This window comes from Eschrichtius robustus, chromosome 13, assembly GCF_028021215.1.
Source record: "Eschrichtius robustus isolate mEscRob2 chromosome 13, mEscRob2.pri, whole genome shotgun sequence".
Lineage (NCBI taxonomy): Eukaryota > Metazoa > Chordata > Mammalia > Artiodactyla > Eschrichtiidae > Eschrichtius > Eschrichtius robustus.
Window position 1 is genome coordinate 38,049,631 of NC_090836.1, and position 15,329 is coordinate 38,064,959.

Below are 15,329 nucleotides of genomic sequence, written 5' to 3' on the forward strand. Positions count from 1 at the left end.
TGGGGCTGAGATGCCAGAAAATGGGCGGAGCTGGCAGCTGAACTTATCCCAGGGAGGCAGAGAGGTGGTGGGAGAGGTGCTCCACTCTCTCATTAGACTTCACTTACAAAACAAAACCCCAAAGGTAATGCTATTAAGAATTTCAATCTGGCAGCCACAGAGCATTGAGACCTCAAGCATTAAGCCCTTCTGAGTGCAGGGCCCTGTGTGAATGAACTGTTGGTATGCCCATGAAACTAGCCCTGCTTGCAAAAGATAATAAAGTTATAAGAATGAATGAGTTAAGTAGGGAAAGATGAGAAGAAAAGAGCCCTAAAGGGACTTCCCCGGTGGCACAGTGGTTAAGAATCCGTCTGCCAATGCAGGGGACACGGGTTCAATCCCTGGGCCGGGAAGATCCCACATGCTGCAGAGCAACTAAGCCCGTGCACCACAACTACTGAGCCTGCGCTCTAGAGCCCGCACACCACAACTACTGAAGCCTGCACGCCTTAAAGCCTGTGAGCCACAACTACTGAGCCGGCGTGCTGCAACTACTGAAGCCCGGGCACCTAGAGCCTGTGCTCCGCAACAAGAGAGCCACTGCAAGGAGAAACCTGTGCACCACAACGCACAGTAGCCCCTGCTTGCCGCAACTAGAGAACACCTGCACGCAGCAACGAAGACCCAACACAGCCAAAAATAAATTAAAAAAAAAAATAAAGACTTCCTCTAAAAAATGAAAGAAAAAAAGGAAAGAGGCCTGAGGACGGAAGCCAGAGAAGCACCAACATTTAAGAGATGGGTAGATAAAGATGGGCCATCCTGTGGCCAGACAAGGGTTGCAATTAATCAGAAGACCAATGAAGGAGAAGATACTTTGTCTCTGACCCCTGACTTGGTAAAGCTTTGCAAGCTATCACCTGGCCATAGATTGTTAGGCACATTTTGTTTCATAAACTATTCATGATATAGTTGATAATTTTTCAGAGTCAAGGGTGTGGTTCTTACCTAGGCCTATTACCTCGATTATTTTTGAAGCATATGTTACTCAGTTGAAAAAAAAATAATGCATGAAAGAAGCTGCAGGAAATAAAATAGATTAAATGAAAGAATGGAATTTACTAATAATAGACTTACAGCTAACCAAAGTAAACAATTCATTTCCCTTCTAGCAACAGTCACTTTACATATAAGGCCAGCAATGTTTCTCTGCAACATTTATCAAGCAAGAAAAATGTTAACTCTAAATTCTGTGAAGAATTTCAAATGAGGCATTGAAACCTGTTGCAAAATCAATCACAAGAGTTTTCTAACTACTAATTAACCTTGAGCAAAGCCTTAGGCCCTAAGAACCAGACTATTTGATGAAAGAACTGCGGCAGGGAGTTGGTAAGAATTTTAGAGCTTAGAATTGGAGGGGAGAAAAAAAGTGATTTTTTAAAATGGATTTAGAAATATCTCTGGAAGTGGTTTATAAAGTGGCTAAGAAAACAAATTCTGGAATAAGCTGCTTGGGTTTGAATCCCAGCTCAGTCACTTACTCCCTGTGTGATTTTGGACAAGTTATTCAATTGCTCTGCACCTGAGTGAGTGGTAACAACTCGTAGGGTGATTATGAGGATTAAATGACTGAATGTAAAACATTTAGAACTGTGCCTAGCACATAAAAAGTACCATATGCATTTGTTAAATGAAAATTGTGAATATTAATCATGTAACCAAAATACTTCTGGAATTTTTATTTTAGTAGCTCCCATAAGCATTGGGGAAAGAGTTCACTAAAAGAAAACAATCTTTTCTCCTTCTCATTTTTTTTTCTTCTTCAGCCTCCCATCTTTTTTTCCCACCCTCCTATCTTCAGAGTACTGTATTGGTTTCTCTTTATATTAAAAATAATTTTTTCCCAAAAGTTTCCTTAAGAAGTAAGTATAATGTTTCCCGGATATTTTCTTAAAAGTAATTTCCTCATGTCTTATCATGAATATTCATAGCTGTTTTCCCACTCCCACTTACAGTTGATCTCAATGTTTTATTTCTTTCATATGAAAACATCAGAAGTAAGTATATAGGAGAATAAAGTGCACAGTAGATTTAGTGTTATCTGAATATTTATTCTAATTATCATAACAATTCTGGATTAAGTGGAAAAAATATAAAAAGTTTCACTAAGTGTTAGGGGAACAATGAATATAACAAGAATTACAAATACACCTTCTAGCCCTTTTGAGAAGTCAAAATGGACCCATCTGAATTCACCAGCTTCTTTGAAAAAAGTTCTGCGGATGCACAATCCCAGGAGGCCGCAGTTCAAACTACCCCATGTATCTTAAAAGCAGAAATCCCTTTGTATTTGTCTTACTGTTCGCTCTGGCCTCCAGCATTGCGTTCTTATACTCTCTGCCTCAACTTTATTTCAGTACTTTGTTTCCTCTGGTTCTGATGGTTTTTCACAGTGCTTTATAAGAGTTTACACCTAACCCATAGTGGAGGTCTTCACTTCCTTTGCCTTTGTGACACCGAGGGTGAAGTTTTCAAGGTCCCCATACGCTGCACGCTCGGTGATCATCTTCCGACCACTCCCTGTGCGCGCTCCTGCGGGCGGGGGTAGGTGGCGCTTCTCCAGCCTCCTAACCTCACTTGAGGCGGAAATCCTCCTGCCTTTGTGAACGTGTTTCTTTAGATCTCGCTCTCTTGGTCTTCTTTCTGTTGTTTCTCATCTACGAGTTTGACCTCCTCTGTAATTGCCCCCTCCCCATTCCCCTAGAGCATACACGTTCCCCCACTTGGAGTCAGAGTAATTGATACTTTAACATCCTCCACTGGCCCCACTTCGTCTTTAAACACCATGCAAACGCGCTCTCCTTCAGGGTCCTGCCTGGGAGCTCCAGCAGCGTTTCCACCCTTTGTCGTAACAGATGTCAAAGAAAGCGAGGCCCCAGACGTGCCCATATATGACCTTGGAACAGAAAGCTGCCTCGTTTGGAGGCAACGTTCGGGGGAACCCTGTCCACTCCCACCCTCGCGTGCTCTCGCCTCCCCCTTCGGCGAGTTCACTCGCGTGCACTACGCGGGCGCCGGCTACTCCCTCTCTTCTCCCGACTTCCTTCGGAGAGCCTCACAAACCGGGGGAAGTTCAATCATTCCTCAGCGAGCCTCGGCGCTCACTGGGCATGCTCAGTGGCCGGGCCCGGCTCCGGTGGCCAGAGGCTGCCTTGGGCTCGGGTCGGCGGCTGCTTGGGCTCGGCTTCCCCGAGCGCGGGCTGAGCACAGCGGCCCCTGAGCCGGGAGCGAGACGCGCCCCGCCGTCCCCGCCCGGGCGCCGGCCCCGCCAGAGCGCCGTCGTTCCGGACCCCGAAAGCCCCCAACTTCGCGCCAAGTTCCGAGCCGCCTCCGGTGGGAGCCATGCAAATGATGACCAGGGACGTTCTGCTAGAAATGGAGCTGGAGGAGGACGACGACGACGATGGGGATATCGGTGAGCCGCGGGTTTCGGGGGTGGGTCGGCGCGGGGCCCCGCGTCCGCTCCCGAAAGCCCGAGCCAAAGCGGGAGAAGTCGGGGACTGCGCGTGGGCGCCGCATCCTCGGGAATGGAAGCTGGCGGGTACCCTCGGCCGCTCGGAGGAGCCCGGGTGCGGGGGGCCGTGGTGGTGGTGTGTGGGGGGGGGGGGCGGGTGGAAGCCCGCGCCGCCCGCCCCGGGCCGCAGTGCGGCTGCCTCGCGCCGCGGACCGGCGGCGAGCGGGCGGCCCCCGGGAAGGCCGGGGAGGCGCGGGGTAAGCGCCGGTCCCTAGGTCAGTTTCCGGACGGGCGAGGGACGCGGCCCCTGAATAGTCATGGTAGCTACGGGGACGCCCCCGAGCGCGGAAGTCTTGACTCAGAACAACAACTTTTGGGTCATTTTCTCCGGCTCGAACCGGCGCGGGCGGCGAGCCCGTGGGCGGGGTTCGGGGAGCTCGCCCGGGTTGGGAGAGAAGGCGTGTGACCCGCCTGAATCCTCCTTGAGGTGAAAGCAGGCGCGCGGCTGTGGGACGGAGGGTTGGGCCTGGGTGGGGCGGCCCGGGAACTGATCTGTGGCCGGCGGGCGCGGGCCGGGATCCTTTTTCCATCCGCAGCGCCCGCGGGGGAACGGATGGGAGGAGGAAGCCCTTAGGCTGGGTGGACCGCAAGGCATTTCCTACCCGTCCAGAGGGCCCCGGTGCCCCATTTCTGGTTAAGAGTGCTTAGAAAGAGTGGACAGAACGGAGGGAGAGCTGTTTAAGAGCTAACAAACGGAGTGGGAGGAGGTGAGGAAGGCGAAAGCAATTGGAGCAGTGGGGAGAAAATCTGGTCCCTAAAGAGAACACTGTCAGGGAATGATGGCATATTGGGTCCGTCCGGAAGACGGGCAGTTAAATTACCAGGCCGACTCCGACTCAGTTTCCTGGACGCCAAATCAGTTTAAAAAACGTAACAGTTCCTGCTCTTGTACTAATACTTTTCTCTAATATATGCTTCTCTAATACATTCTTCTCTAATAACTTTAGAAGTAACTTAATTTTAGGAGATAGATGTGGTTTTTCGTTCACGTTTTAGGTTCTGCTCATTTATTTATTTTTCTGGTTTTTCCAGCTCTATTGAGGTATAATTGGCATGTAACAATGTGTAAGTTTAAGGTGTACAACGTCTTGATTTGATACATTTATAAGTTGCAAAATGATTACCACCATAGAGTTAGCTAACACCTCCGCAACGTCACTTAACTACCATTTGTTTTTTGTGGCGAGAACATTTAAGATCTTCTCTCAAAGTATAAGATGCAGTATTATGAACTCTAATCACTATGCTGTAAATAGATCCCTGGAACTTATTCATCTTCTAACTGGAAGTGTACCCTTTGACCAGTATCTCCTCACCTCCCCGCCCCCAACATTCTACTGTTCCTGTGAGTTCACCTTTTTTGTATTTCACATATAAGTGATATCATACAGTATTTGTCTTTCTCTGCCTTATTTCACTTAACATAATGCCCTCAAGTTCCATTTGCGTTGTTGCAAATGACAGGATTTCCTTCTTTCTCATGGCTGAATAATATTCCATTACATATATATATATATGATATATATATATATATATATATATATATGACACATCATCTCTGTCCATTCATCTGTAGACAATTAACGTCTTTCCATATCTTGGCTATTGTAGGCACTGCTCATTTAAATCCAAAAACAAATTTAATAGAAGGGATTATACTCCATGGTTTAGCGTTACTTTTCATTCACTTGAGAACAATTTATTAAGTGTCCATTCTTATGGAGGGAGCAAATAGTAATATTCTTTTTTATAGGAGAGAAAACTGAAGCTCACAGGTTCATCTGCCTAGCTTCTCACACAGCTTATTAAGATTCAAACCCAGGTTTTCTGACTTGCGAGACCTCTGCGTACTGATGCCCTTTTCAGCGGGTCACTCCAGCTGTCAGATAATATATAATGCTACTATTTAGCAGGCTGTGGTAGTAAATCATGATAGCATACAATATAAATCATAGGAACGAACTTTAAAAAGTTATAATAAAATTAGCACGGTCTGTTTCATAGGAAAAAATCTGTTATGGTGAGGTGTCACTAGTTACACTGACAGTTTTAAATAAATAAGGGTAAAAATCCAAATGGAAATTGAAGTAAGCAAGAGCTTTGTTCCAGCCTGCCATCAGTAGATCTCAATTTAGAAAGAAAACTAACTTGGGCTAGTTTGTATTGACCTGATAGTTGTATCAAGTCAAAACAGTGTAGATATATTTAAGAAAAAGTTAAATATCTCTACTCTTCTTTCATCCCACCCTCCATAGTCTACTGAAATTAATATTTTAGTGTATATAGGGGTCAAGTCAACATACTTTATGTTAGTCAACAAATATCATCAGGTCTCAGCAATTTGGGGTTGTTATACAAATTTAATGTGGGTTGCAGTGATTTATATCAAGAGATGTTTACCATGCCAATGGAAAGTTTATGTCATTGAAAAATAATAAGCCTTTTTGGATGTCACCAGAAGTAGGCTGATGGTATACAGCCTTTTATCAAATAATTATAAAACTATGGAAGGGGAGACTCTGGTGAAATGAAGATTATAATTTTAACTTCTGCCTCTAGTTTTGTCATGCAGGGCTGTGGTCAAGCTATTGACTAACATATTTCTCCTAGTACTTGATTGTCACAACTAATAGTTGTATAATAATTTAAAACCCACTCAGGTACTGAAGATTTCTATGAAATATCTCTATAGTTATTAACTTTATAATTCAGAGCAGGAGAGTTATTTTGACATAAGTTCTTGGGTAAGACATCTATGATCAATTAATTTGCAAGAGGCAAAAAGAAAAACTATTTAAGCTAGATGTGGTTCCTGGTTACATCATAGAAATGTTTTACATATATAAATGGAAGTGTGCCCTCTAGTAGACTGGGATTTGGACTGCTTTTTTTTTTTTTTTTTTTTTAAACCTATGGGTTTCTGCTTACTTTTTTTTTTTTTGATTTATTTATTTATTGATTGATTGATTGCTATGTTGGGTCTTCGTTTCTGTGCTAGGGCTTTCTCTAGTTTCGGCAAGCGGGGGCCACTCTTCATCGCGGTGCGCGGGCCTCTCACTGTCGTGGCCTTTCTTGTTGCGGAGCACAGGCTCCAGACGCGAAGGCTCAGCAGTTGTGGCTCATGGGCCCATTTGCTCCGCGGTATGCGGGATCCTCCCAGACCAGGGCTCGAACCCGTGTCCCCTGCATTAGCAGGCAGATTCTCAACCACTGCACCACCAGGGAAGCCCTCTGCTTACTTTTGAAGCACGTTTAGTGCTTTAAGTGTGAGGATTGCTTCCTTGTTTGGCATTAACTAACCTAGAGAATCAAAGATGGTAAATCTCACTATGATGTCCTTTCCATATTTGCTTTACTCATGACCACTAGAAATTGTGCCCAAAGGTTTGTGAAAGAGGCAGCCTATTGGCATGAGAGCATTTGTGCAAAAGGCCACTTATTTTCTAAATCAGCTCCAACAACCAACCACAGGTGTTATCTTGAGGCAGTGGTGGTAGGAAGTATTTGGCTCATGGCCTTTATTGCACTGGTGCTGGTGGAGATCACACGTTGAGGCAGGTTCTGTGCACCTGGTGTGCAGAAGAGTGTCTTTAGCTGCCTTGCTTCCAGAAACACCTCCCCACACACACACACCCTGCCACCTCATTAATCAGTAAATTGAATTTAACATCTCTTCTTCTTGACGTAGAAAGTGATAGAAATAATTTTTATAGCCAGAATGTAGATAGTTAGTATGCTGTTTTGTTTCTTGCATTTCCGTTGTTCAGACTTCACTGAGGGAAGAAAAGTGTTCTCAAAAAAGAAGGGAGTTATCAGGAACACTTCAGATAGTTCAGGCGAAAGGTTTTTTGTTTAGATGGTTGGTTGTGTCAACTGAAAAAAAAAAGTACAACCTAAGAGTTGAGAATTATGTTTAGTTTGGGGACCTACTGAGGACTATAGCCTGGGATAACAGCCTCTCAGGTAGCTTTGAGGAACTGTTTCAAAGAGGTAAGGGAGAGGCCAGGATATATAAGAGTTTTTTGCTGGGGGAAAACAAACAAACAAACAAAAACAAAAAAACACATAGTTGAACATCAGAAGATTACTGCTAATCAAAAAACAGACATCTCAAGTTAAAGATTTTAGTGCTTTTCTATGTACGGGAAAATGCAAGAGTCTGGGCTTATTGAAATCATTCCTTTAATATTCATCTTAACTATCTAGGGCCAGTATCCTGTTTTTCTCCATCGTGAATTCCCTTCAGGGGGCATCATGGGGTAGCTGCAGTGGTTGATGGGTTTATGGCAGCAACATCTTCATTTACTGAAATGGCCGGTGACATTTTTTGACCACTTTGGATTCCCAGTCTGTTTATGGTAGAGTTTACTCTCTGATCCCCACAGCTAATGGTCCTGCCATTAGGGTGGGGGATGGGTGGGAAGAGGCCCATGATCTCTAAGGGATAATGATCCAGCTCTACCTCCCAAGTGTCTTTGTTGCCTCCCTTTTCACTGTCACATTCTTATATAGACTTATCTTCCTGCACTATCTCTATCCCCTCACTACAAATTTTATGTTTAATCACTTGCAAATCTGATCCTAGCGTCAGTTTTGCTTTGTCACCATTAATTGAGCAAGCCTGTGCTAGTTGTAGGATTAGGTGTTGAGCTGGATGTTGGGAGGCAAAAAATGAGTAAGATGCATGCTTTGGCTGTGGAGAGGTGGGTTCCATGGAACCAGCCACTTGCAGTAAGTGCTATTATTGAGGTACACTCACAGCCGTGGAGGAGGATGACAGACTGCTGCTGCACAGGTGCTGAAGAAGCAGGCAGGCATAAAGGGCAGGAGGACAGCCTGGAGTTTCAAGTATTGCCTATGGTGGAAGGGAGCAGTCACGAGGCTGGGAAGGCAGGGAGGTGTGGCACCATGAAGAATCCTCCAAACGTTTTTAAGGGTTTTGGATTTTACCCTGTAGGTGATTTGGAGCTCCAGAAAGGTTATAAGGAAAGGAGTGATAGAATCAAATTTGCTTTTGGAAAGATCTCCCTGGCAGTGCATTGGGAAATGGGTTGGAGAGGGGAGATGCTTGAGGTCAGCCTTTCTGGTCGTCAGGTTCAGAAATGGCCTGCAGTGGCCATGAGAAGAGAGAGGAGTGGGTCTGAGAGCTTATGAAAGAGGCAGCATCTCTAAGGTCTTGGAGACCGAATGTGTCCAGCAAGCAGAGAGGAGCCTGGGATGACTCTTGGACTTGAGAACAGTGGCAGGTGGAGGAGAACAGATGCGCAGGAGGGGAGAATTTTGTATTGTTCCAACAAGCCTTACATTCTTCTCCTCTGCTTTAGCTCAGACCATTCCCCTTCCCAATAATACTAGACTCTCCTTCTCTTTCTCAGCAGCTCTCTCTCCTTCTAAACCCGTCACAATCCCAGGAAGCTGTTGTTGTTCCCTCTAGCCCAAAGCACCCACCAATGAATGCTCACACCCCTTATTTTTCTGTTCCATGCAATTAGCATTCACCTTGTATTTTTGCTGTTCATTATCTTTGCATTAATTTATCCCCCCAACTAGAATGTAAATTTCTTGGGGACTGAGACTAGGTCATGCAAAATATCCCAAATGTTGTGGACATTCCATTACTATAATTTAAGAAAATTCTCACTTCCTCACCCTCTAAAATGAAAGCTTCTCAAAGGCAGCTGTTTTGTGTACTTTCTGTTCTAAGCTAGGTCCCTTGTGCTTGGAATGGTGCTTGATATTCAGTGGAAGCCAAGCAAATCATTGTTGAAAGAAAGAATAAATGAATTACTTTGAATAATTAAACAAATTAATTAAATTATTCAATTAAGTAAATTTATTTAATTAAATAAATGAATAATAAACATAATGCTTAGTGGTTTTTATGGCCCTCATGGAGTTCTCTTCTTTGGCACCTGGAGATGCCCACAGTCATCTGCTATAAAAACGCTGATTGTACATACTCTTCCAGGAACTCTTCTAGGTTCTGTGGTCCCTGACCTCTGGTACCTCACTATCTAGGAAAGAGACAGATATGTGAATAGATAATTGCAGTCATCTGTGATTAATGCTGTACTGTAATCAAGATGTGTACCAGGCTCAGTGGTGGTACCAAGGATAAAACATGTAACCTTGCTTAGGGGAATCCAGGATGGCTCTACAGAGGCGGTGCCTATGCCGGCCCTGGAGGAATAACCAGATAGGTGAGGGAAGGAGCTAGAACAGTAGAGTGTCCTGAGCATTCCTAATGTTCCCTGATTTCTCAACAAATCACTCTTGATGCTGCCCTTGCCTTATTTGCTATGACAAGTGGCTCATACGTATATGGGGTGTGTGTGTGTGTGTGTGTGTGTGTGTGTGTGTGTGTGTGTGTATATGTATGTATTCTTTACCAGGGTATGACAGCTAAAAAGCAAAACAAAACAAACTATTCTTAAAGTCATTCTCTTTGAACATAGTCTTACCCTGTTGCATAAACCTTTTGTTATTTTCAATTTCAAATCCACACTCACGATTTATCTTCCATGTTCTAACTCTCAAGTCAAATAATTGCTTTCCAAAAGGTTCCCCAGTCTCGTCTTACAAGTCTCATTGTTCTTTGGATCTGACACAAACAGAGCTCTACAAAAGAGTTCTACACACACGCCCCCCCACCCCTTTTTTTTCTCAAGGGGTTGTAACAGTCACGTATGTTGATTGCTGTACATTTGTTTTTTTTCCTCTTAGAAACCAAGAAATTTAGACTAAAAGCTCCTGTGAAGATTTCCCTCAGAGATATTATTTAAATTCTGACATTCTTGGGGGAAGATTATAATATACTGTTAAGAATTCCACAGTCAGGCTTTAAGTTAAAGGATGGTCTTGAACTCTCAAAGCGTTTTTGTAGCAAGTTAGATTAAAATCATTGTATTTTATAGAAGTTTCCACTCTAGCTAATACTTTAGGTTTTCTTATGTTATCATACATATCAGTTTGTGTTTTGTATTCCAGTCAATTCAGTAAATCTTAACAAAACGTATAGTCTTAGAGGGAGAAGTGCTATCTCATTTCCCTTTGTACGCTACAGCCTACGTATCGTAATGCTTTTCACATAGTCCCAAACATTTGTTAAGGGATTGTTTTTTAGATTGTAATGGGAAGCTTTGTTTGCTATAAGATTTAAGCTGCTTCATCTGCTTTTGATACAAATCATTCAGGGCTGGGTCTGTGCAAAAATCACGATTTTTAGAACAGAAAAACATCATTTCCAGTCACCTTCAACCAAGGAAACGTACTTCTTGACTGATTGGTAACGCATATGTAAATGTAGAGATTGTGAGAATTTAATACAGTCAAGTGATTGTCTTATGTCATTATTGCTTTTCCTTTAGTTTTGTCTTGCTTTTTTAAAGGCAACTAAAATTATTTAGCAGCCATCCCAAGGAGCAGCCAGTTTAAAGAATACTAGGTGAAAATGTCAACAATAGAATATTTTGGACATGTACCAAAGAGCAATCCAAATACTATTCAGCCCCAAATCAGATAGAATGTTTGCACAGAAGACAAGTTGAAGGGTTAATAGGCAACTTTCTCTGCCGTGGTATTATTACTGCCCTGGCTGCATGTCTGAATACTAATTGAAAGAACTTGCTGCAGTAAGTTATTCATCAGCCAAAAATACAAATGAAAGAAAATATATTCTTTTGTGAAGTCCAGATGTCGCTTTTATATTTAATGCTTTCAGTCTAAGACGTTGAAACTCTACTATTTCCTACATTATTTAAAAATACAAATACTTGAAATTGGGGGAAGAAAGGATATTAGTCATTAAAATTCTCTTTTCTATAATTTTTATTTTAACTTTGGCAGAATTTTAGCCAAAGGTCAAAGTCTTGTAAATAGATGTTCTTTCACGAAGTACAATTATGCAAATTACAGGCTTGTTTATAAAGCTTGTTTTATATAAACTAAGATTGTGTTTACATAATTGATTTTTTTTATGATTCTTCAGACGTTCTATCTAGACGTTTGAAAAATAGTCTTTGGCTTTGCACAGACAGGATGATGGTTAGATTTTTCTTGTGGCATCCCATAGGCACAGACTTAAGCATTTTAAAAAAATATTTTTCTGATTTCTGCAAAGTTTTTAAGAAAAATTATTCCCCACTAAATTTTAAACAAAAATAATACACCCTCCCCACGTATAAAACTCAGACCCTTAACATTATTTTCAGTGTTTTATTATAATTTATATTATGATTTTAAACAATTGCATTCATGTGTTGTATCATTTTATTTCCTTCTACTGTTACTTATTAAACAATTCCTGAATGCTCAATCTGTGTAAAACATAAGATACTTTTTTCTAAACAAACAAAAGAAAAAACCAACAAATAAAACCCACCTTTGTTTCTAAGTAATACAAATAGTGAAGAAACAGTGTAAGCTCACTGATCTTAGATGCTACTTAGGGAAAGTAGATTTTAAAGACTGAGCTTCTTGGTTTCTTTGGGGAAAGTTAATCCCTAAAGAGGACATTTAAAAAAAAAAAAAAAAAAAAAAAAAAAGGAAGAAAGCCTGTGAAGGCTGTGGTGATGCAGAGCCATGAGGAGGGAAGGAGACAGGCCTGCAGTCGGAAGACCTGAATTAGCGCTTGGCTTTGGCACCTAGAATCTATCACCTGGGGCAAGTTTCTTGGCTTCTCAGCCTGTCTTTTCAGCCCTGTGGGGTTGCTAGGAGGATGCAAGGAGGCATGTACAATGGCGGGTGTGGGGCCTTTTCACTCACACTACCTGAGTGGCAGTTAACAATATCACCATCATAATGAATTTTTTTATTTAAAAGCAGTCATGGGAACTGCTACTCTTTTTTTTTTTTTTAACATCTTTATTGGAGTATAATTGCTTTACAATAGTGTGTTAGCTTCTGCTGTATAACAAAGTGCATCAGCTATACATATGGAACTGTTACTCTTAACCTCACAGAGCTCTAAGTCCTTGCCTGGTTTTGTGTTGCTCTGTGTCGTATTATGCATGCAGGAACTGTCCACTAAGTGTCAGGTTAAGGGTGATCATGACCATGGCTGTGTTGCAGACACATGTACTTGAAAGATAAAAGAGCTGAAGAATAGCATGTGGTTTCTGCAAAGAGATAATTACTGAGTGTGCTTTCCTATACTCTTACTGATCTTCTGACAGAATGACAGTGTTATTCAGATTCCAGGAAACCTATTTCAGGGGGAATCTCTTTCAGGGAATCTTAGCAAAAGGTTCCAACAGCTGACACTTGGCTCCCAGTAAATGGCTCATAAATGTAGGGATTGTATTTCCATTGGTAGCACATGTGGCTTATCCCATCCTGCCAATTGCTGTCAGGCTGTTCTTACCAAGTATGTATGCCCCCATGTGCCACTATGTAATTGAATGCATAAGAAGTGAGGAAGAAGACTTTTTTAAAGTAAGAAGTGAATAGCTTTTATTACAAAGTGAGCCTTTAGAATATCACAGGAGAACTGGGGAGAGAACGATTGATGATGAGATTCTCCATTGTCACTACTGAATTGCGGAAACATGGAGGATCACTCAGAGTGTTCACCATTCAGTGGAGGGAGGGAAGTCACAAGGCAATGAAGGGAGATTGTTGACCTGATGTTAAAAACCTTGGACTTGACTTTGACATCCTTCCCACCACCCCTTTCCCAATTTTTGATCATCGTATATATGCAGGCACTGTCAGTCTTGGCCGCTCATTCTCTTAATGTCTTCTAGAATTGGAGATTATCCTGCCTCTCCCAGAGGGGACCTTCTCAGCCCCTTGTTGCCTCGGCATACTCAAACCCCGCTCTCAGAGGGCTGGGGGATGGATGCCTTGGGAATCGACATCCGCTTGGATATGGAGGGAAGAAGGAGAGACGAGGCCCCAGGGATCCCCCCGCCCCCCAACAAAGCCCTGGATAAGTGTAGGTATAAGTGTAGGTAGGGATCAGGTGAAAGTGATCTTTTCTTGAGGTTTGGATTTGCGGATGAAAACCTGAATTTCATTAGAGGTACTTATACTGGAGGCAAAAGAAAAGGATGACTCTTCCCTGTGTTGGAAGATCATTTCCACCGTCTGTTACAGACAGCCTCATCTTGGCCAAGGATGTGGACCTGCGTCCTGTTGGACTACGAATATCTGTGGTGAGGCAGAAAGGGGCCACTCTGCTGGTCTGTGGTCCTTTTTATTTATCCACATCAGCTCCTTCTCCTCAGTTGAGTCTGTTATCTTGCCTCTGTCTCTGTACTTTTGTCAGACACTTAGCCTGGGTCTGCAGAGGTGGAGGGCACCACTACTTAAACTTACGTTTTAGACAGATATAAGTTCAAATTCTAGTCCAGACATTCACTAATTGTGTGACCTTGAGTGATTAACATAACTTTCTCCTCTGTAAAATGGAGCTAATATTAGAACCTACTTCAAGGGTGATTGTGTTAAAAATGACGACTTTTTAAAAAAAATTAATTAATTAATTAATTTATGGCTGTGTTGGGTCTTCGTTTCTGTGCGAGGGCTTTCTCTAGTTGCGGCGAGCGGGGGCCACTCTTCATCGCGGTGCGCGGGCCTCTCACCATTGCGGCTTCTCTTGTTGCCGAGCACAGGCTCCAGACGCGCAGGCTCAGTAGTTGTGGCTCACAGGCCTAGTTGCTCCGCGGCATGTGGGATCTTCCCAGACCAGGGCTCGAACCCGTGTCCCCTGCATTGGCAGGCAGATTCTCAACCACTGCGCCACCAGGGAAGCCCAAAAATGACGATTTTGAAAAGCCTACTTTGCAGGATTGTGGTGCCTGATACACTAAAAGCCCTCCATAATTATGAGCTAATGTTAGTATTATAGATAGCTGCTTTTACCTATATTTTAACTCAGACGTATCTCTTTTGCTTTTTATTAGCGATTTTACCATTCTTCCATTTATATAGCTCACTGTCATTTTTTGTCTTTTTCATTCAACTGTGAGCATCTTGAGGCTGTCATCTCAGTGAGCAGCTTAATGCCTGGCACAGCATAGGTGATCAATACAATTTTGTTGAATGAATGAATAGATGAATGAAAGATATTGATTATTGAAGAGCTATGTGGTATGATTGGAAAGGTAGGCCTTTGGATACAGATCAACCCTTGGACAGGTTCATAAAACTTTGGAGCCCTGGTTTCCATATTAGAAAAGTGTAGTAGAGATAATAATACAGAAAGGGTAATGATACTTTACGGAATTGTTATAAAGTTTAAAATTAACGTATAAAAGGATGAGGGACAGTTCCAGGCACATAATAGGCCAATAAATAATAGTGACGGTCATGATAAAGCAACTAAAAATGGAAAAATGTAAGTGACTGGCATAACCTAAGTTGGATTTCCCAGTAGATGGATTTCATAATAGAATTGTATCATCCCTTTGAATGTATATAATTTTAGTAAGAAAGGTAAGAGAATATAAGATAAAGATTCATAGTGAAATTTAAATGATACTTTGATAACCTTTACACTAAAGAAAATGTGTGAGAAATAGGAGCATTTCTTAATCTAGCAAATTTAAGATTTTGAGAGTATCTTTTATCAAGGTCTAAAGGGTAATGTTGAAATTAATCATGTGAACTTTTAATGAAATAAACTTTTAATAAAGTATATAGTTTTAAATAAATATGTAATTTTGCTTATCATGTGAATGGTCAGTTATTTTAAATGGGAAAATTCTAAAATATTTAATTTGCCTACAAGACTAAAATGTCTGTTCATTGAGTTTTATTGAAAAGTTTGAAG

General features: G+C 42.2%; 1 protein-coding gene across 2 annotated transcripts in view; it reads left to right on the forward strand.

Moving 5' to 3' along the window:
- The first annotated feature begins 2,984 nt into the window (after window positions 1-2,984).
- ANO6 (anoctamin 6) overlaps window positions 2,985-15,329 on the forward strand; it is a 214,471-nt gene continuing 202,126 nt past the window's right edge. Inside the window, exon 1 of one of the 2 annotated variants that reach the window (XM_068560153.1) lies at window positions 2,985-3,457. In XM_068560153.1, the coding sequence (XP_068416254.1) occupies window positions 3,385-3,457 (73 nt within the window). In that variant the 5' untranslated portion in view covers window positions 2,985-3,384. The remainder of the gene's footprint in view (window positions 3,458-15,329) is intronic. The other variant, XM_068560154.1, reaches the window with a different exon arrangement.